We start from the raw sequence: 23,530 nt of genomic DNA, 5'->3' as shown, positions 1-23,530 counted from the left end.
ACTTGATGTCATCGAATAATCAATCGGTAATTGAGAAACTCTGTGAATTCGTGTACACATGTCTCAAGAAGAGAGAAGTAGCGTGTAAACTTTAGAGGTAGATAGAACATAGAATAGTTTTCTTCATTTTTTTTCTGTTATTACAATGCACAATTATATTACTTGTAATGCATTTAGCCCGGAAATCCGGAAGGGCATGAACATGCAAATAAACATGATTTATTCGCACGCTCGCATCAGTTTGGGGGTTCCCGAATAATAGAATCTGGATTTTTTTTCTTTCATATCGTCTTTGACTTTGGAATCCGCCTTGCCATTAAACGATATTAGTATCCATTCTCCGAAATATTTACAGTATACAATTTACAGTATTGTCCCCCGATTATTTTTTTGGAAACAGAGATTTGATGCGCGCGCGGATGTCATCCAAATGATCCAATGAAGCTAATCAACTATGGCCTAATCAATGACTTAATAACTTAAGTCTTTAGCGGTGGTTCGTCCGTCACTTTTGACGAGGACCGCTGTCATCCATCATTTGGCTGTGTTGTATTTGAAACGTATATGAAACGGCGTTACCCGTTTGGCCGATTTGCACACGTTTTACGTTTGGGTGGAGTTTTGTTAGGAAACGATAGGTGTCGCTCCCTCGAGACTTTTTCAATGGCGGCCTAAACAAAAATGGCCGACGCTTGAAATTTTTCACGATATCGGACCTAAAAGTTTCCCCCACTGACGTCTAGGATGAAGTTGTTAAAGCCAAGCTGGGTAACTCACGATGGTAAGTGTAGAATCTATAGTTTAACCATGTGTTGTATCACTCGTTTGTTAGCTGTCCTGCAAAAAATTACGACAGAAAAATGTCAGGGTCTCTCGGCCAACACAAAGTTACCTGGTTTCACGTGTTGTGGTTGTAGTTATTCAACACATTTTCGTTTAGTTACTGGGTTTCAGTATTTTCTTTATAGCAAACCATTTCAAATTTGATATCACGTGTGAGAAGGAAATGTTGATAAAAGCTAACATCATATGCACAGTTTGAAGGCAAATAATTCTTATTCCACCATATTATGCATGAACGTGAAAAATAATGGCGCCCCCCTCCCCCATCCTCTGCCGTGAACTAAAGTTCATTTGCATTTTGCATTTTTATCCTGAAAGAGACAGGGCTTGGTTTTTTAAATACGTTACCTCTGGTGCACCTAGCCCAGAAAATTCTGGTGCACAGGAAACATTTTCGGTGCACAACATAGAATAAAGCACTAACGTTAACCGTTACTAAAAGCAAAGTGTTGACTCAGGCCGGTATGCCTAAACACCTCACCCGACCTCACCCGACCTCATCCGAGTCTAAAATGCAGTGTACATGGGGCAGGGACATTATTTGACGTTCTGGATACCTTAAATATGCAATTATAAATGCAAAACAGGCAGCAAACTCCAAGTATTTGCCAGTTTTTGTAAGTTACTCCGCTCGTTTCCAAGATAGAAGGGTGATACATGCCGTTTTGAGTATCATGGTCACGGAAAAAGTCAACAGTGCAGTCAAAATAGGTCAGATCAAGCATATAAATGTGTCTCCGGTATCGTGACAAGTTCACCAATCTTCTACAGTGCTTCAGAGGAATCAGACTTTTGTCAGAAACAAGATTTTTCGAGTCCAAGTTGATCTATTTTCCGCGGGGTTTCGCCATTGTTTTCAACCCAAATACGCACCATATGGGGGTTTCGCGGCACCCGTTAGAGCGGAGTAACTTATAAAAACGGGTAAATACTTACAGTTTTCTGCTGGTTTTGCATTCATAATTGTATATTTAACGTATCCAGAACGTCAAATAGTGTCCATGCCCCGTGTACACTGCATTTTAGACTCGGATGAGGTCGGATGAGGTCGGGTGAGGTGTTTAGGTATACCCGACTCAGGCAGAGACGAGACCGTAGACACACTAGTAGATGCTGATAATCTTGTATTTTAGGATTCTGTTTATATATAAGAGAGACAGGCACTCGACTCCAGATCATACTAGTATTACGTCAGGCTCTTTTTCTTAGAGCACACCATACACGATATTCATGATGGACTATAGTATACTTTAAGTAGACGTATAAATGGAGGGGGTGCTTTAACAGCTGTCTTACTTCTTGTAACAGTTTATAACGTTGTATGTCTAATGTTATATCTGTCACAGGTAAGCCCATCTTTTCCATCGACATCCACCCAGATGGGTCCAGGTTCGCTACAGGAGGCCAGGGTGAGTCATTGTTTGTTTGTTTGTTTTGCATACCCGATAAACTGCCTTGAAATCGCAAAACACACCAGGTTTGTACTGAAGAAAACAAGCTGCGTATCCAGACAGATTTATTTGATCCACTCACACAGGGAAGGACCCGTACGCTTTTTGATAAGTCTTAAAGTGTGGTGGGTTCTTTAATGTGCTTGAGGTGTGGCTGTGTGGAATATGGCACCTGTACACAGTGAGGTGGATAAAAAGTTGTTGTTGTTTTTGTCTTTAAGTTATTGTTTATGTATTTTTGTTGATGTTTATACAGGTGAAGACTCAGGAAAGCTGGCTGTGTGGAATATGGCGCCTGTGCGAAGTGAGATGGATGCGAAATTGTTGTTGTTTATAAGTTGTTGTTGTTTATGTTTTTGTTGATGTTTATGCAGGTGAAGACTCTGGGAAGGTGGCTGTGTGGAATATGGCTCCTGTGCGGAGTGAGGTGGATGAGAAGAATGGGAACATCCCCAAACTTCTGTGTCAGATGGATAACCACTTGGGTGCGTATTGACAGGAAAGCAAGCCTATAATGTGTCGAACTGTCTGGTAATGGGGCAATAAGATACAATTATCTTTGGGACTGCATCTGTAAGCAGTGACACCTATAGCTGCAGTGCAAAGTGAACCAGTCAGAACTGCCCTAAGGAAGGTGACAGACAGTCACCGAAAAGTCGGTTGTGTAGAATTAGAAAGAATCTTTCATTTGTATTCAGTAACTTACCAACCTGTTGAAACCAGTCACACTATTCATGATTGTGTTTGTTTACTTAGACCTTTTCCCAGCCAGAGCATCATTCAGAAGACCAGTGCTTGATAATGATACTATAGTTTAAAAAAATAGCTGTCAGAAAAAAGTTTGCTGAATAATATTTTGTTCTGAAGGTGGAAATCCTGCTCAGTGAATCCTGTCTATCAATAGTATCACAGTAAATGTGATGTCATTGTGAAGGGCACTGAATAAGGTTTCCAATGATGTATAATACAATGCAGTTGATAAAGTATTTACGGAGATATGAGGTTTATAATGAGGTTTCTTAAGGCTAAATCTCGTCTCCCTTGCCCCAGCCTGTGTGAACTGTGTGCGCTGGTCGTCAGACGGACGCTACCTGGCTTCTGGTGGGGACGACAAACTCATCATGATCTGGCAAACTGGAAGGTATGCCTCACTGATAGACTGGACTTTATTGTTGTGTATAGTCAACCCTGTTTGGTTGTTTTGCCCTGTAATTGGCCCTTAAATTCTTCTCATTTGCTGGATTTACCCATTTGGACAGGGGGTAGAATCCTGGTGTCAGTTCAATTTTTTGGCTTCAGATCTGTAATCTAATGCTTAGGTTGACCTCCAATTATTCTGTACCCAAACAAACCTGATAAATCCAAATTTGCATTGGAGAGAGAAGACTCAAGGTTTGAAGTTTAGGTAAATGTGTTTTGAAGTGATTGTTTTTCATGGCTTCACCATGCATTACAATTTAAACTTCATTTGGTGGTCTCTGTACTACATGTAGTACATGTGTAAAGAAAATTCAGATTAATCATGTTGTTTTTTGTTACTAAGGTATTTTGCAGGCCCATCCACTGTGTTTGGAACAGGTGGAAAGACTGTCAACATTGAACAGTGGAGATGTGTCAATACACTACGGGCCCACACCGGAGGTATGGACATGCAGTTTTAAAAGTTTCATTGGAAAGAAAGATGGGGGAAGGGGGGGGGGGGGGGGGGGGGGGTGGCTTGACTTGTCAACGTATGAATTTTTCCTGTCACCCTCAGTCTTAAAGGAGCATTGCTTGAAGATTTTTGCTTTACCAGCAGTTTTCCTATTGCCGCAGAAAGTGATAGAGAAAGAGAAAGGAAGATAGACAGAAAGAGAGAGAGACAGAGAGAAACAGAAAGATGTAGAGGGAGAGAGATAGAGAGACAGACAGAGCGGCAGAAAAAAGAGAGAGAGAGACACAGAGAGAGGGACAGACAGAAAGTGGCGGAGAGAGAGAGAGAGACAGAGACAGACAAACAGACAGACCTGCAAGTGAGATTGAATTCTACATCTTGTTTTGTGTCCCTGTCGTTCCCAGATATCCTGGACCTGGCCTGGTCTCCACAAGACGCCTGGCTGGCCACCTGCAGTATCGACAACACCATCATTGTGTGGAATGCAACAAAGTTCCCAGGTTTGTACAGACATGTACCAGTCACATAATATACTTGTATACTAAGTCAGGGAAGTTGTACTTATTATAGTGCAGAAGCAACATGCACACTTCTGGAAAAGGTCCCATTCCTTAGAAAGGGACGTTAAGCTATATGGGTCACTGTTCCCTGTACTTATCAAAGACAGCTAGGGGAATTTTCCCGGTACAATGATCCTGTAAATACTGTACATAGCATCTGATTCAGATTGTCTTCTCTGTCACAACCATTGAGTGGAAGAATAGCTTTTCAGTGAGCTAAACTGGTTCGAGATCGCTGCCTTCCACTTTTTTTTTCAACAGCTGTATGTGACTCAGAGGAGATTATTGGCAGGACATTACGCCATTTAAATGTGTGTTGTTTGTATTTCCCCAGAGATCATCTCCACCCTAAAGGGGCACACAGGTCTGGTGAAGGGGGTGACATGGGACCCTGTAGGGAAGTACCTGGCCACACAGGTGAGGAAGCTGTTAGAGCTGTGTACCTTAACAACTTTTAGCTACAGGCACAGGAATGCTGCTTTAGGTACAGGTACAGATACACTGCTTTAGATACAGGTCTGGATGGGGGGTGACATGGGACCTAGTTTGTTTCCTAGCACTCCTGCAAAGACATTTTGTCCTTGGGAAAGGCACTTAACATGACTATTGATATTAAGAATGATACTCATGATAGTTGCTTGTGATCAGGAACTGTAACAGTAAGATTTTAGTGTCATTGGTGACATAATCACAATAAATAAATGCAGCAGTAGTAGTAGTGAGTGAGTTTTAAGCCTGTGTTTCTCTACATAACAGTCAGATGACAAGAGCCTGCGGGTGTGGCGCACGGTGGACTGGCAGCAGGAGGCCATGGTCACCAAACCGTTCGACGAGGTGAGATACCAACACTGCATTCTGTACGGACATAGTTATGGAACAATTGCAAACTATCGATGGTTATGTGGTCACAAACACTTAAGACACCTCCTGACAAAAATCAGGTCAAAGTACTACTATAATCTAGCAGTTATTAGATATTGACGATAATACACGATCTGTACTGAACGCTGTCCTCACACAGTTAAATAAAACCAGCACCAGCCAATAAGAACAGCCCTTTCACTGCATGCTTGTCACACCTACATTGTAACCTGCACAAAATGTAAGCCTTGTTTCAAGCTATCTGGTAAAGATGCTCCTACGCTACTTGGTGGCAACGAGTTCCACTCTACAACAATTCTAGGGAAAATGAATCCCAAGCCCTTTCCGTTCCTGCAGTGTGGTGGTACCACACATGTCCTGAGGTTAGCGTGGTCGCGCTGATTCTATCTATAACGTCTGACAGTTCCAAAGTCTATCCAGTTGCTTGAGTTAACTGTTCCCTTGCATATCTTATTACCTGGATGTCTAAGCTTTGGTCCTTTCCGTTCCCACAGTGTGGTGGTACCACACATGTCCTGAGGTTAGCGTGGTCGCCTGATGGACAGTACATCGTGTCAGCACATGCCATGAACAACTCCGGACCAACCGCACAGATCATCGAACGGCAGGGATTCAAGACATCCATGGACTTCGTAGGACACAGAAAGGCTGTTACTGTAGTTGTAAGTCAGACTCTGTCAATCACATTAAATTTTATTTTATTTGGTGTTTGATGCAGAAGTGATGATTTTGATTTAGTGGCAATTTGTAGGACACAGAAAGGCTATAACAGTAGTTGTAAGTCAGACTGTCAATCACATTTATTAAGCGTTTGAGGCAGAAGTGATGATGACGACTCAGTGGCATACTACATGTTATGTGAAGGACTATGATTCAGTCCAAATTTATCACACGGATGTGAATAGCTTCATCATAGTATACGTGGCATGCATAGTCCACTAGTTAGGGCTCCTTCACTGGACCAAGATGCAGTGGGTTCAAATCTCGGCTGTGTCGCTCACCCAACATGCAAGCTACTGAAAAGTTCTTTGGACAGAACATTAAGCCTTGTTCCACTGTACATTAATTGTGCTTGTCAAAAAGAGCTAACACTAAGAGAATTTTACCGGTACAATTTTCTTTTTTTTTCCCTTGGCAGTCCAGTCTCGGGACATGACTACTAGTACAATGAACAATGCCTGGTCCAGTACAATGAACCTGTCAATACTGTATATCGCATTGGTCACGAATAGCTCTTTAGTGAGCTAAACTGATCTATTTTCTTTTTTCAGAGATTCAATCCCAACATATTCCAGAAAGTAGTCAACAAAGCAAGTGGGAAGGTAAGTTGATTTTGTGTGAATGTCAGTGGTGCAAGTAAGTCTTTGAAATGCCAATCAATTATTCAACATATAGAATATGATAATCAGTTGTATTCATAATCATTATTATTATTATTGTTGTCAAATGATGTTATTAGTTTCTTCATCATAAACCTTTGTGAAAGTATTTCACTGTCACATTCAAATTTCTCGTGTCATAAATGTGTGGAATTTCATCTAAGGCCACAGCAAGTAATTTTTATGGATGACATCAGCGCGCTCATTAATTTTCGCCTGATTTCGAAATAAAAAACAAGAAATTTCATTGCCCTCTGACGGTGGTCAACATGTCAAAAATTGGCAAATATGTCGTAAACGTTGAGAGTTTAATGTGTTTCATTGCATATGAATACCCAGTGTAGTTCCTGCCCATGATGGTATGACAAGCAGTTTTCTGCGTTTGTTCTAGTTAATTGAGCTGTTTACACGTGCACATCTTCAAGAACAGTTTAATGTTGACAGTCTAAGGTGTTTCGATTCATTGCATATGAATACCCAGTGTAGTTCCTGCCCATGATGGTATAATAACAAGCTGTTTTCTGCATTTGTTCTGGCAAGGACATTGTATGAATAATGGGAGGGGGGGGGGGGTCTAGTTGATTGAGCTGTATACACAAGGTGTTTCATCGCATATGAATTCCCAGTATAGTTGCTTCAGATGATGGTACAACAAGCTCTTTTCTGCATTTGTTGTAGTTAGTCTATTGAGATGTATACACATCTACAAGGACATGTTTACATTAAATCAAAGAGGTTTTATATTATATGTGAAACCTCATTGGTTGAATACAGGAATAAAAGACCTGTTGGTCATGATATCATATTCCGTCGCCTCAATTCTTGTTTAACAAGACTTATGATATCAAAATTTGAAAATATAGGAGTCTTGTTTTTTTGGGCCAGCCTTGTTTTTTTTTCGCCCTATCTCATTAATTTTGGAGTCTGCGGAGGATGTCATCCATAAAATTTACTTGCTGTGGCCTAATAGTCTGTTTAAGTTAAAGTTTAAGTTTAAGTTATTACCAGGTATTATCACATAGCTAGATGGCGTCGACCAATCAGAAGCCTCCATTGCCCATGTGTTATGGGGCCATAACACACCCGGGTCATAACACACCATTTATTCCATTTTGTAGAGGGGGTGTCTTTTTGATGAATCTTTTTCTTACCCTTGTTTAGAATTTTTTTTTTTCTCAAAATTCACAAATTCTTCTTAGAATACGTGAAAAAAATAAACAAATTTCAATTTAAGTGAAATTTAAACGGAAAGACTAAAAACAAAATTTTTCACACCTCTACCGAGAGAGTGGAACCGTCCGCAGACGATAGTTGTTGCAAATTTGTCGGGCATCACCCGTTCCATCGTTTTGGACGGTGTCCCACAGTTTTACGTCGAGGAACTGACAGACGCCGACTCAGAGTCAGTTTTCGGGTCTTGGGAAGACGTCCAGGAACATGCAGCAGCACTTGACGTACAGGCGGAAAGCTGACGAGTGTGACCATCAAGAAGCAGCGGGCACACAGAGCCCCGGCCTCCCCACTCGTCATATCGTATTTCCCCAAGCAGACAAAGAAATCGCCCATGAAGCCGCCGCACTTCTCCTAAGTTTCTACCCAGGGGGCCCAAGGCCGGTATGTTCACGTTTCTGAGGGGTTTTACCCGGCGAAAATTAAAAGTATTGCCGGCAAGTGGTGTCGCCGTGTTCAAAACAAACGCCCCCCTCCCCAAGTCACGTACACGTATTAAAACCTCCCCAAACCGATGGATTGGCATCGAAAAAATTAGGGTCAAAATCGCCAAAATTCTTACAAGTTTCTCCCCACAAGGATCTCAGCCCGATATGTGTACGCTTCTGTGGGATTTTTTTCCGGCTTGAGCAAAAATCATCCGAGGAAACTACAAGCAAAGGGGACGTAAACATGCACGATTTTCCTACCACAGCTTAGAGCGTCTAACAACCCGTCTGTCAATTTATAACCGTGTGGGCTCGAAGACAAGTTACCGCTTGTTAACATTGGATTATATGAAGATCATATGTATACAATGGATTGATTTTACATGTATAGTATCAAATATAGAATCTATGTATCATACAAGAATTTGTCTCTCTTATATGGGTCAGTTTGGATAGGCTATGTGATAATAACGTTAATGACCCGCCTGTTCCTCGGTGTATATGGTATCATAACGCCTGGTCATGTGCTATAACCACCTCATAAAACCACCTCGTTCGCTTCGCTCACTCGGTGGTTTTATTCGTTGGTTATAGCACATGACCAGGCGTTATGACACCATATACACCGAGGAACAGGCGGGTCATTAACCCTTAATTAAATGATGGACAATCTATCCTAATCACGATGTCGTTTGTACAATAAACTAGAAAATATTAATTCATTGATTCCTATGTGTTAAATGATAAGAAGATACTAGTAGAGTTCCTTTAGTAAAAGTGACCTAAAAGATTCTGTGTGTTCTATTACAGAGCCAACAGTTCTCCTGCTGTGCTATAGGCAGTCGGGATAGGTCCCTCTCTATATGGGTAATCTACGTAATGTTTCTACAAAAAAATTGTCAACAGGTTATTGTAAATGCAGAATTGTTCGCAGTAGTTTTATGGTCGTGTTTTTTGCAGTGAACTCTTTAACACAAACTTAAAAAAGCTAAAAGCTGTTCCATTGAGTGACTGTAGCACTACTATTGTTTCAAACACAAACTCAAAACCATCGCGAACACTCCATTTTCTCCCTACTGCAAAATTAAATCCCTGCGAACATTTCTACATTTACAGTATGTAAATTGGGGCTTATATTGTTTGTACCAGGGCATACATTGTTTATCAGACATTGGGCCTAATTCACATTCGCAGTCTTGCTCCTGTAACAGCAGATGGGGTATCCTTCCCTAGTGTGTGTAAGTTGTAGACTTTAGACAATTGTATCTATTGGTTCGTACACACTGCAGGATGTAAATGGATGTTAATGGCAACATTTGTTTAACCTTCTCCCTGCTGCCTACCTCTGTACATGTAATCAATAGGAAATTGGCTACCAAACTGCTACTACATGCTAACTCAACGGTTTAATGTCCTGGGTTGAAGTATGTTTCGTTGACTCAGAGTCAGAGGTGAGAAAGTGTTCCATAACTTTGACCTGTAAAACTGTAAGCACTTCTTAAGTCCTGACCTGACCCCTCCTGTGTGTTGTGTACAGTTGACAGCGTTGAAGAGACCCCTGGTCGTGGTGCACGACATGTTCAAGAACTCCGTCATGGACATCTCATGGTAAGTCTACGCTCAACCTGCTTCAGCCTTTCATTTTAGATGGTTATGGAGCTTTAAAAGAATTATAGAAGAAGTCCACTGTGTTCTGCTACTGCAAGACACTCTAAAGCTGCAATCAGCCTTTCTTCAATATAATTCTTTCCACTGCAATCTGTTCATCACAAGCTTCCTTAGCTCCAGTAGTTTACTTTCTGACTGCAACAGTCCTAGTCCTCAATCTTTGAAGCCTGCCTTCAGAAGGCTCAGTAAGTTTTGAATTTTTTTCACTGTCTTTAAGAAAACTGCAAATATTTTCCAAAATCTACAGCTTCTTTGATAAACTCTTTGGTTAAACTTGACTACGACTGTCACTGGCTCCGAGCTGTTACTGTTGAATCTGAACACAAATCTTGTCATTTGTAATAAAACTAGAAATAAAAGTGCCACCTGTTTTATATATTAATTTTTTTCTTCTAATTTTTGGGTTGTGATTTGTTACGTACACATTTTTTTAAATCCTCTGATATGACCCAGTGTTATCCATGACTCACCAAGAAGTTGTGAATTGGTAAGATTTAAAATCTCAAACAGTTTTCTCGGGTAGACTTAGAAGAAAGGTGGATGAAACTATCATGTTTAGACAGTCAATCATTAACTCTTCTCACCTACAATGTGGTAGGACCCCTCTGTCCTCTTCCAGGGGGAAAAGTGGTTTTGAGCTGCTGGTGTGCTCCTGGGACGGGACCGCTGCGTACGTGGAGTTCACTCCAGACGAGCTGGGCACCCCTCTTACACAGGATGAGATGGTAGGGTCCAATATTTGACAGTTCCCACTACTTGTTACCAATGGGCTTTAAAGCCTCCCTTGGTTAACTTAGTAAACTGAAGGGACCATCCTAAAGATTTATAAATAAATGAATAAATGCTAGTAAGCTGTCATTGTCCTATTTTAGAAGCAAGCCACACTTTTGTAGTCTTAGAAATTTACCCAAGTACGTATTCAATGGGCAAAAACTGTCATTAACTCCTAGGCTTGCCTTTGTGGGAAGTGTTGAAAGATAATGAATGTCAGGAACTTGGATTGGTTTCAGGACAGTCACTTATGATCAGGATATAATAGACAAAAAAAAATGAAGATGTAGTCATTGTAGCATGTTCAAGAAGATCTATTTGATGCTCTGATTTAGGGCATTTACATGGTGTTACATAGATGTATAGATTTTTCTTCCCTCAGAATTCCATTAACCAAATAATCTATGTGAAGAGCATGGCTAAAAAAGGATAATCCCACCTACCGACTCTAATTTTTTCAGTATGGTAGCCGTAAAAACAACATTTCGTTTCTTGGGCCTTTTTTTCCCCTCAGAATTCCCTTCAGCAGAGGATCTATGGGAAGAGCATGGCTTTTTCCACCCAGCACTCTGTCAACAACAATTATCATAATACAAAGCAAGTGGCAGGACAGAACTAGAGGGGCTGGTCACCATGCATGTACAGCAGTTAAAAATATGATACCAAAATGTTTGAGCAAGAATAAACAGAATGGTAGTTTGTTAGACTAGACCATGTAGTGGTAAACATTATGTATTTGCTTACAAAAATTACCTTAGTCTCTCAGGTTAATGAGATTTCTTCCCTCAGAATTCTCTTCACCAAAGAATCTACGGCAAAAGCATGGCCATCTCTACTCAGCACTCTGTTAACAACACCATCATCGAGAACCCAGCCATGCTGAAGCTACAGCAGCGGCACAACGAACACAGGGAACAAATGGACGCCAAGAAACAGGTCAACGGGACGCCCACCAAGATCAGGAACCCCATGCTCACCAGTCCGACAGAAAAACCTGTGAGTAACAGCCTTATTTTGTGGTGTTTTGTTGATTTTCAATGAATGAAAAATAAAAAGATAAAACAAGCTTTAAATCACATGGATTCTGCTAGTGTGTTACACCAAAGGCTATTGATACAGAAACTGATTCTGTTAGTAATAGTATTGTGTTGTCAGGTTTGCTTGATTCTTGTGGTTCATATGATGTTTAGATGTTAGTAATCATGCTGAGTTTACATACCTTTGGTAATAGATAGATGGAGAGGTATATTGTAGCATATCTTGGTTAGTTGGCTCTGTCCTCGGTGCTGAAATGAGCTTTGTCTGTGCACAACAATTGCAGTAAGGATCTTTTTGTAACTAACACATGTACTTTACTGCAATCACAATCAAGCAAATCATAGTAACTGTTGGATCATTATTCTGTTGAAGGAAGTGTCAAAATTGATTTCAATCCGTGTATGGAAAAAAAATCACTTTTCAATACACTTTTACACACTATGCAGACGTTGTGACCTATTAGGAGGGCAGCTAATACAACTTTCCTCACTCAACCCGGGTGTAAAAGGGTACCTGATTTTGGTTGGGGAGGTAAAAGGTTGTAAGGAGAGGGATGGGCTCCACCTTCCAATACCATGCCCCTGACACAATGGAGACCCACTGCCCCTATGGCCTCAAAATAGGCTTTGAGACTACCTTAAACTTAAAGTTTACCTTTACCTAATAAAATGTTCTCTTCTTCAGAACCCAAAAGCACAACAGATAGAGACCAGGACACCGGATGGCAGAAGAAGAATCACTCCTCTTTGTATCGCTCCTCAAGTGGACTTTGGGTAAATATTTACTACATGTAGTTTGTTGTTGTTTCATGAAAAATTGAGGTATTGCTTTGCGCATGTCTGTGTGTGTGTGTGTGTGTGTGTGTGTGTGTGTGTGTGTGTGTGTGTGTGTGTGTATTTGTGCCTTGTATCTGTGTTTCCGGATATTTGTGATGAGCATATAACTTTTAAGAACCTATGAAAGAACCTTAAAAGAACCTAGGAATGGATTGTTAATGATATTTCTGTTATTAGGTCTAAGACATACAGGAAATAAACTATTGACTTAAGTTGAGAACAAATGGTGGATAGCTTTCTCAAAGTTGGATGGACTGGAAGGTGATTTGATGTTGGGTTTCAGGGTGTTCCAAAGGTTGATTGCACAGTAGAGAAAGGTTCGCTTTTTCATGTTTGTTTTGGGTTTGTGATGTTGTTCTCAATATGATGTTGCTTTCTTCCTTAGGGATATCCCTCGTCCCTTCATGAGTAGTTCCCTCCCCATGTCTTCCACCGGGGTGGCACAGTCCGGTCTGGAGACGGCGGGAACTCCCAGGGCAGCCGAGCCTTCACAGGGTTCCCCTTCCTCCCAGCATGCAACAGTCAAGCCTCTAGCACCGTCCGTCCTGGCAAGTGCACCCACAGCCATTCCAGCAAATATCCAGGTATGGGGAGGCTGGAATGATTTTCCCACAGATAGATAATTCTAGGAAGTAAAATATACATATAACTTCAAGCTATAGTCCTGCACACATCAAAAATCATTCGGTAGTCTACTTAAGTCCCCAAGTACCCTCTAAGTCTAAGCAATCCTGGCCTATGGCTGAATACAATGCCTGACAAAAGTTAGGTTACAATAGTAAAGTCCTGGGAGATAAGAAAAAAACTGTCATGTTATGTGTTTTTTGATATCTTTTGCCAAAATGCCTAAAATATATGTTGAAGTGGAGTGTCTATATGTATAGGGAATGCATATGGTAGGGGCTGTTAGTATAAGTATCATATTGTTTTACAAAATTCACATTACAAGTGGAATTATGCAAAGAGTCAGCAGATAATGTATTCATTGATACTTTGACTTTATTGAGAAAAATCCATTAGCTACATTAGATACATAATCTATTGGAAAATAACACCCCCTTCTGGAGGTTAGTGCTCCTTTAAGTTAGAGCTTTGGGGACAGATAGAAGCGTTTCTATGTTAGTGCTTTAAGTCGGTTCTTTGTTTTATGATTCCAGCCCATGAAAGCTCTGGACTCCAGGTTTACTGAGAAGTCGAAGGCAACGAGCGGCACTAAGACAAGCCTGTCCAAACCTGACAGGTGGGACTTTCTACATTTCTGAAGTCAGCAAAGAAGGAGATTTCATTGTTTTAAGATTAGGCACATACATGCAGTTATGTAGACTGATGTTTTATGTCAAACTAGGTTTTAGACTTTTAGATAAAGTTGTGCTTAACATGTAACTTTTAGGCAGCCAGTACTTGAAGAAGCAAGATCATAGATTTACATTATTTTCCTAGCTTCATGGATATAGAAAATACTGTTCTAAGAAATGGGAGATTTAAGAAATGATAAAATTATCTGAAGGAGTAGGCCATTCCTAGCTTCCTTCCAGCCTTCTGTAGAAACCACACATTTCCATAATGTTTTACCGTTTCAAATCTGTATTCAACAGTGTGTACATAGTTCTCTCTGAAATGTAGTCTTTTTAATCAATGGCTTCATATGAAATAACCTTAACTGTTTTTCATTCAATAAAACTTTTCAGGATCACCCCAATCACACTCTCTACGGCCAAGCCAAGGGATTCCGACAGACCCAGCCTCCAGGACAGCTCAGCTCCAGTCCCAACTATCATCGCTAAGAGAAAACTAGACAGTCTGTCACAGCCAGGGACCAAGCGAATGCGCAAGGACAAACCAGTACTAATGGCACCGGCAGCTCCTACACAGGTACATGCCAATAATTATGCTAATTAGATCCTGCTTTGCATAACTGGTATTTGATTTTATCAATCATCACTCAAGCTATCTATATACCAAAAGTCATTCACAATCTATCAACCCCCTCTTGAGTTTTTCTGTTCCAAAGTTTGAAACAAAATCGACCCCTGCAGTTAGGGGATCCAAACCTACAGCACATACTGTACTTAACTTTATCTTCACGGTAGCAAAATTTCATGGTGTAAGGAAAATCAAAATTTCACTGAACTTTAACTTCAGGGTGGCGGCAAGTGATTTACAGAACAGAGGTGTGAAAGAATCATGAATAATAACAACAGTTTATTTCATGGCAGGGTGCGAAATACCCGGTTGCGCACTTGCGCAGCGCAACAATATTTCGGTTGGCGCAACTTATCTCTTAACCCAGGTTGCGCGGTGCGCTACCTGAATTTTGGGCCGGAGAAATCGATTTTGCGGCAATTACTTGACGAAGTAGAAAATAATTGGACCAAGGAAGCTCACACCCGTGTGGTGAGCACACACACTCGCTCTCAGTCTCGTAAATTTTCAAACCAAAAATATAAATCGACCCCCAACTAAACAAGTTAATAAAGTTACCGATACTTTTTCACTCGTTTGCATCCATAGTCAACCTGTTTTAATGTGCCTGAAACGCAAAATTCGTCGGAAAGAGAGCGCGGCTCAGCGTTCGGCTCTTTGCCGCCATGTTGAATTCATCGACTCTCGCTGGATATCGCATGATTGTGCGAGAGTAATGACGTGCAATCTGCAGTACCAGCAACAACTGGTAGAGGGCAGTGTTTGAGTTGCTGTGTATTTCTATGGGCGAAATGTTGCTAGTGTGCCTTTTGGGGGCAAAATTAAAAATTGCAGAAGTGGAAGTGGAGATGGAGCCACTTTACTAATAATAAGCTGGGATTTAAAAAATCTTTACTTGGCAAAAATGATTATAGAATACACTAAGTTGTTAAAATGTTGTGACAGTGAGATAAAAACTGGACAATGACATAGACTATAATTGTATTTATCTTATGATTATCATACATGTATATCATTAATAACCCACCTGTGAATTTTTCAATAAAAAATATAGGTTATTTTATTCCGGGGGTACTTTTATTAGATTTTGAAAATATGCCCAGTAGCAACTTTTATGTGAGGGATGAGAATAATGTACAGGTACAAGTCCTATTGCAGTGTAACTATTGCAGTGTAACTCTTCCTAGAGCAGAAAAAGCAAAAAGTCTATGGGGGTTGAAAAAAGGATTTATTTGTACTAAAAAAATAGCCGTGTTACACATGAATTGTATAAGTTTGTTTGTTGTGGGTTGTGGTGTTTTATTTACATTGTAAATCATTGAATTTTATTTTGAAACAAAAGCACATTTTAGCGCCAGTTATATTGTTAAAGGCTATTTAATACTATGTAGTACTACTTACAAAATATAATTTCAAGAAATCAGTGAATTTTAGGTGGGGCAACCTGAAATTCTGACGGGCAACCTAGCTTTCTACCCAGGTTGCACACCGTGCAACCTGGCTCAAAAAAGTATTTCGCACCCTGCATGGTGACGATAAGTTCATGGTACAGAGGTCACAGACCTTGAAAACAGCGAACATAAAGTTACATTGAAAGAACAAGAACTATAGTACTCTCTGTGTATGTTGTGTATGAGGGGACTCAATACCATCTGTAATGGTATAGTCTGCCATCCCTGATGAACTTCTTATACATGTCCAGTTATTGGTGACGTTATTTTCGTACAGGTGACACCAACGATACCTCAGGATGTCATCACCAGATCAGCCCCACATCCCATCATGCTCCCCTCTCCGCCAGCCGAGAAGAACATCAGCTTGCAAGTGAGTATTACAAGTTTATAGTGATTTTGATGTTTACATGTACCTTCACACTCTGATGACTGAACAACTGTGTTTCTGATCGATCCCACTCTGACTTATATAATGTGTGTGTGGCTCTGGAAAAATGAAAGATTCACTGATATACAGAAGGATTCCATGATTTATGCAAGCTGTGTTACATTTATTTTCCTATTTTTGAACAGTCCTCTGGAATCTGGTATTCATATATTATGTTTTACAGGTGGGTGGAGGGGAGGAAAGTATGGTTCTGGAGCTGGAAAACAACATTCAAACTGCAGGTATCTTCACTTATTATGTTGACAAACACGTCACTTCCTAAATGACTTGTTTATTGCTTCATATTTAACCATTGGAAAAGATATAGCATGAATGAACTCTTAGACCCCGGTGGCACTCTTCCAAATATGGATCTAGCTAGTGTAGAGTATGGAGAGAAGATCCAAGACTTCGGAGTGAAGTGAAGACAGACACACTGATGTTGCCGTGGCCGATAGAGACAATCTTTATTTTCACGTTCCTCTCTCCCTGACTCTATCCTCGGTCTGTCTTGACTACCCCTACTGTCAGCCCCTCTTATCTGTCTGGGACTTCTTATCTCATCTGGCATCTTACCATCTGTGTTCGACAGAGTAATCGACCCCTGCAGTCAATCAATTCTCGCGGTTCTTCAAAACCAGTCAGTACTTCACATGTTCCTCTTGCCTCCCAGGGGGAGTTGACAGTGTTTCTGAGAAATACGGGTTGACTAATCTACTCATAACTTATGAGGCAAGTATGTGCCACATTGCGAACTTAAGTATATGTACGCTATGTTACACTAGGCATGTTGGTACCGGTTGATTAAACTTTAGCATTTGAACTTGGCGTTGTTTACGTCCCTTCCGAAAGACGCAACGGAGATGTCCTGATCCAGGATTGAATAGAGGTCTCCCAGTTACCAACTAATTGGAACTAGGAGCTCAACTGTGAGGCTGATATATATCAGGGGGGAGATTCAGGACATGATTTTGTTACTGCAGGTGTGAAGTTGGCTGGTCTGAAGTGCAGACGAGGAGGAACTGTGGAGTGGGAGACAGTCCTCAGCACCAGAGGCACCCTGTTGGCTGGCAGCAGGTCAGTACCACTGCATGTACATCTCTGTATGTCATCATCACCATCATCATCTCCTCTGTACATAGATGGATAACAAAGTTGCTATTCGGCTAGGTGGCATGTGACCACAGACTTCCACTGTGACCTGTCTGATAGTAACCCCCACCCCAGGAAGCTTTAGAAACTATCCCATTTTAATTAAAAAATCTCTTAAACTCCACACCGTGGAAGGGTGAAATCTACAACATCTCCCTGCTCTGTCGCTCTGTACCCTTGTGCCCCAATGTTCCTTTCTTGATTCTGGCATGCGTAGCAGGATTGTACCACTGCATGTACAACTCTGTACAGACATGGATTACAAAGTAACTCTATGCGACTAGCTCACATGTGACCACATTCTTCCACAGTGACCTGTCTGACAGTAATCCCCCCCAGGAAGGTTTCGAAATTACACAATTTTAATTTAAAACTCTCATTAACTCCACAACCTGGTCTATTGCTCTGTGCCCCTATGCGATTGTTTTTTCTAGAAAAAGAAACATCCTTAAGTATTGGTCCAACCCCTGTGTGTAATGTTGCTGTTGCAGGAAGGTGCTGTGTGTCTCCTGTGAGGACAGGTCCCTGTGTGTATTATCGCCCAGTGGGAGGAGACTGCTGCCGGGCCTGGTGCTCAGCCACCCGACTGCCATCCTGCACTGTAACGGCTACCATGTCATGGCGGTCACTACTGTGGGCAACCTGTCTGTGTGGTCAGTACTCATCTCTGCACCATTACACTGAATTTTTCATTCTTATTGTGGTTTGGTCAGGTGAATGTAGCACAAACCAAAGGCTTGTAGAACAACTAGCAGATCATGTTTTTACTTTGGAGGAAGAGATCCAAGTGATATTGTCATATATCTTGCTGAAGTCTCTATTTAATGTGTGAATGTGCGAGAGTGTGTTTGTTTGAGTCTGTGCATGTGTGTATACATTTTTGCATGTGTGTGTGTGTGTGTGTGTGTGTGTGTTCATGCATGTGTAAATGTGTTTGTGTAACCATCTTACTTGAGTTTTGTCCATGATGCTAGCCTTGTTCGTGTATATCCTCCTCATTGTATCTGTACTTTCTTTTCTTCTTTGTTACAGGAATGTTCAAATTGCCAAGGTGGTCATAAAAAACGAATCTTTACTTCCAATAATGTCAGGTAAGTTAAATTCTTCTATATTTGGACAAACCAAGTCTACAAAGAGGTTTACCGGTTATGTAATATATACAAACAAAGGTGGAGTTGTTTTTGTGGTTAGCTGTGATATCCTTGATTGTTATGAAGCATGTTGTACATAATTAGAAGTTTTGTGTGATGTATACATCATTTTTCGTATATATTTAGAGAAATATTTGCAGTGTGGATGTTGGTTGAATGTCTGATTACCGGGATGTGTTTTCCAGGTGATGTAGTGATAAAGACCTCCAGTGTGACAGAGCAGGGTGTGCCAGTCTTCAGCCTGTCTAACGGCAAGGTCTACACATTCAGTGTGTCATTAGGAACATGGTGAGCTCATTTTTCATTCTCTCCAACTAAATGCAGGATTCATTTTATGTGGTTGGTCTGGTCAACATTTACATGGCCAACCTTCAAACATTTGACTTAAGTCACACCAGTTCATTGTTGTGTGGTTGACTTAGATTTATACTTTGACTCAGGTGAAAATGAGTACCTAGCTTTGGCTTGGGATGTCCCTTGGATAGGAGTCAAATTTAGTTTGAGGAGAGCCACACATCGAGCATGTTAAAGAATCCACCACCACTTATCAATAAGAGTAGGGGTACATCCCGGTGTGAGTGGATCAAATAAATCTGTCCTGATATGCAGCTTGTACTCTTCAGTACAAACCTGGTGTGTTATGCCATGTTACAATATTTTACTGGGTATGCAATACAAACAAACAAACGATATCCCTAAACGTTTACCATTAGAAGACAAAACAAAAAGGTAACCCTCAAACTATCTACTCAAATATGCAGCATTCAGGAAACTATTGTTGTTTTGTGTATTTTACAAATTTTTGATAGCCCAATATTCTCTTTCCAGGTCGACGTTGTCGGATGCCCACAGCTCCTTACAGCAGTGCTCGGACCACCAGACCATCATGTCTTCCCTAAATCCTTCATCTCAGGTCAAAGGTCCCCTGGCGTCCTTACAGGGTCAAGGGCAGAGGTCAGTCTGTCAAAGTTCAATCTCTATGTTCTTTGGGCAGCAACTAAATCTGTGCCATGCCTTATCAAGTTATTTTTGGACATTTTTGTTGGATACCAGGTGTGATGATATATGAACAGTTTATGAACAGTCAATGTTGTGTAATGTACATTCAAGCAGATTCACATTCCAAAGTGGAATGCCCTGCCTGGCCTGGTCGTGCTGTCTCCCAAAGTTGAGATGTTCCAGGCCAGGCTGGAGGCCTGCCCGCCCTAGCCCGGGGCCTCCTCTCTCCCTTCCTGAAGTGTTTCTGAAGTTGAAGTTGATGTTTGATCTGGCTTGTTGTACCGCAGTCTTTTTAAACATTTTCTATGTCTGTCTAGTGGTGTGTTGCTACATGTACTTTACCTCAAGATAGCGCAGTATTTTTTAATGTTTGCTTGTCTGTCAGTGTGTTTGTGTGTGTGTATGTGCGCATGTGTGAATTTGTTTTCCCACAGTAAATAAAAGATAATTATAATTCTCAATATGGAAAATACAGCATTGCCTCGAGTCAGTGCTTATATTTTTGTATGTGAGTTGTATGTTGAATTATCCGTTCCCTTCCACAGGTCGGGTCGCCAGGCAGGCAGACTGTTCCGTGCCAATCATAACTTACAACAGGCAGTCACACTAGGCCACCTAGAGAACCAGGTAGGTACTGCAGCCCAGGTGCTGTGTGCAATATTACTTGCAATAAATTAGAAAAAGGTTTTTACCATGTTGAAAAATGTACAACACTAGCATGCAGCTATCATGTTATGTGATGGAAATTTTTTAATGTGATTTTGTTTAGCATATAGACCGTGTTGTTATTGCTGTGTACTAGTACAGTACATTAGGCCACACTATCAGCAACAGCTAAATCACTTACATACATGTGCAGTATATCACAATATATGTAACTAAAACAGTAAATAACAACCCTGAACGTGTTACAGGGCTTTGTCTAAACAGGATTACAGTGGAGCAGATCCTCTGAAAAACATAAAATTCCGTCCAAGGATGCTACATGGTCCCAGTCTTCAGCTGTGAGCTGTTTGACAGTAATTTCCCCCCTCAGGAAGCTTTAGAATGCCCCATTTTAACTTAAATGTCTCTAAAACTCCACACTGTGGAGTTTGGGGGAACCCCCCCTTCCACATACACCATCCCACCGCTTGGTCGCTCTGCTCCCTCGCAACTCTCCCCTTCGCAAATTGTTTCTAGAAAAACCCCTCGCTGTCAACATATATGTCCAGTATATTATAGTGTTGTTGAAATGTTTCAGGTGTCTGCAGCCCTGATGCTGAGGTCCAGTGCTGAGCACAAGTTCTGGCTCCTCACCTTGGTCAGATATCTGGTACAGGAAGGTGTGTGCATACTTTGATATCTTGTTCTTCATAGCAGAAACTTAGATACCTCCATTATGTATATATTTATGTCATCGTCTTCTTCTGTATGATGGAATACCGGGTATGACTGTTGCAACAACACTGGCAACTAGCCTTTGTACTATCTGTCCTTCTAAGGTTGTAAGCGCTGTCAGCCAATCAGGTACTCCCCGTACCTGGCAAACTTACCAGCTAATCATGTCAGCAAGAAGAGTCTTTATTGGCTGGTAGCTTACCTGGTGACGAACACTGCTAGATTGCAGGCTGTTTGGCCAGGGTTGTCACTTGGTATCAGGTAATTAAAGCATTGACTCTGGTAAGAAAGAGTGCCCCATGGAAGTTGTGAAGTAAGACATAGTTTAGTGTTCATTCCACAATGATACCATTGTTCTGCATGTAGAACTAAATGTGCCTGCAGGCTAGACTTGGAGGCCCATCTGAGATGTATGTTTAATGTAGATGTACATGACATTTGTACACTTCCTGTTTGTCTGTGCAGGGTTGGAGGCCCAGCTGAGAGAAATCTGTGATGACCTCCTGGGTCCTGTCACTGCCCAGGGCCGACTGCCCAAGGGAAGTCTGTGGGAACCTGAAGTACTGGTAAGGTCTGAGTAGGTAGTTCTTGTCAAGAGGGACATGTAGTATGGATCACAGCACTTAACACTGGCAATCAGATAGCTAAATGTCAGCCTTTCTAGACCTTGTGTGACTTCAAGCAGGCAACATAGGAGCATATAGAAGTGGAATTAATGTTTGACAAGAGAACATACAACAGGGAGAGGGAAAAAGAGAGCTGGGACAAAAACATAAATTTCTGAAACTATGTGAACCGAAGTACAGACCTTTCATTCAGAATTTGTTTCATGTTGATCTTTCAGTTGACATCAAATTTTGCTTACTAAGTCTATTCAAATCTGAGAATCAAATCTATGTGACAGATCCATATTGCATTATAAAGTGAGTTCGTCCACGTTTGACACCTTGCTTCCTTGTCTGTCCCAGGGTGTGTGTAAGCGGCTGGTGCTGAGTGAAGTCCTGCAGGAGGTGGGCAGCAACCTGCGGCTGCAGAGGCTCTACACAGAGTACCAGGATCAGCTAGACATGGTGCAGACACCTGCAAAATAACCCTCCATATATCCGTAGAGGTACTCTGTAATAACCGTGTCTGCAGCTGTTTTCTATAATAACCCTCCCCATAGTCACAGGGGTTCTCTGTAATAACCCTCCCAGTATCTGCAGAGGTTCTCTATAAAAAAACAGGGTTCGAAATATATTTTAAGGCCAGTTTGCGCAGTGGGCAACCTAAGTCATAAGCTAAGCATGACGATTTCAGGTTGCCCAAGATCCAAGGCCCTAATTTTTGCATAGGGCTGTGTACCTAAACGAAGCAGGTACATATGATGAGCTTGCGGATACGAGTTTAAATGTAAGGTTGGTCCTGTGTGCAAAAAAATTTCTGTGAAACAAAATTTGGTTGCACAGCTCAACTCACTGGGCAACCAGGTATTTCGAACCCTGATAAGTGATATCCCTCCCCATATCTGTAGGGGTTCTCTGGGAAAGAACTTATAGTATACTACTACTAATTCCAGGACAGTGAAATAGTTGTGTGACATCATCCCCATGATGTTGTGTCCTCACAAAGCTAGAAAATTGTGGCGACATTATGTGCCCATACTCTTGTAAGATTCAAATGATAGGAACTTGAAATATGATGAGTAGAGACTCTTGTTAGTCTAACAAAAAGTCCCTCGGAGCTGAGGTTACATGTATCACAATGTTTCAAGTACTCCCTGAATGCAGAACAGACCACAGACTAAGACTACAGTGGGTAATATGAACCTTACAGTTGTGGTCAATACCCATTTATTGTGGATAATTTGCCTTGTTCTTTTACCCATTTATATATCACCACCAGCCATTTTTCATTCTTCAAGCTATGATAATGGGTTCTATATGGCATTGATAAACAATACATTGCCAGTACTAATATGATGTTGGATCATTCAAATAGAATTTGTTAACCCATGTAAGAACTTATGAAAAATATGTTACAAAAATACGAAAAATAAACAACATCAGCACATTTCATCTATGCAACATGCATTTTTGCCTTTGCTGTCTGGGTGATAACTTAGCTACACCGATTTCATTTTGATGTTAGTGGATTTTTTAATAGTAATGCTGAACCAGAAGCTCAGCATGGATGAAAACAGAGTCTGATGTCCAGACTTTGATACATGCATCCTTATGATGGGAACATTTGGAACTTTGCCCCAGTCCTCAGTTTTTAATGTTTTAAACTTTTGCTTGAGAATGTCAAAAAACAATGAAGTAA

At 41.0% G+C, this 23,530-nt stretch overlaps 1 protein-coding gene across 1 annotated transcript; it reads left to right on the top strand.

The window, feature by feature from the left end:
* The first annotated feature begins 643 nt into the window (after window positions 1–643).
* On the top strand, window positions 644–23,283 carry LOC136422747 (protein HIRA-like). Its single transcript, XM_066410604.1, has 29 exons — window positions 644–781; window positions 2,190–2,252; window positions 2,669–2,779; window positions 3,345–3,435; window positions 3,838–3,935; window positions 4,353–4,448; window positions 4,843–4,925; window positions 5,265–5,342; window positions 5,885–6,052; window positions 6,662–6,712; window positions 9,238–9,294; window positions 9,965–10,035; window positions 10,694–10,820; window positions 11,656–11,862; window positions 12,589–12,677; window positions 13,126–13,324; window positions 13,898–13,980; window positions 14,429–14,612; window positions 16,392–16,487; window positions 16,729–16,786; window positions 17,528–17,621; window positions 18,188–18,349; window positions 18,729–18,787; window positions 19,033–19,135; window positions 19,676–19,801; window positions 20,392–20,473; window positions 21,090–21,171; window positions 21,692–21,792; window positions 22,195–23,283. The coding sequence occupies exons 1-29, from the start codon at window positions 745–747 to the stop codon at window positions 22,315–22,317; spliced, it is 2,979 nt and encodes a 992-aa protein (XP_066266701.1). The 5' UTR covers window positions 644–744; the 3' UTR covers window positions 22,318–23,283.
* Window positions 23,284–23,530: the final 247 nt, after the last annotated feature.

This window comes from Branchiostoma lanceolatum, chromosome 1 (genome assembly GCF_035083965.1).
Source record: "Branchiostoma lanceolatum isolate klBraLanc5 chromosome 1, klBraLanc5.hap2, whole genome shotgun sequence".
In the NCBI taxonomy this organism is placed as follows: domain Eukaryota; kingdom Metazoa; phylum Chordata; class Leptocardii; order Amphioxiformes; family Branchiostomatidae; genus Branchiostoma; species Branchiostoma lanceolatum.
This window is presented reverse-complemented; position numbering and strand designations above follow the sequence as displayed.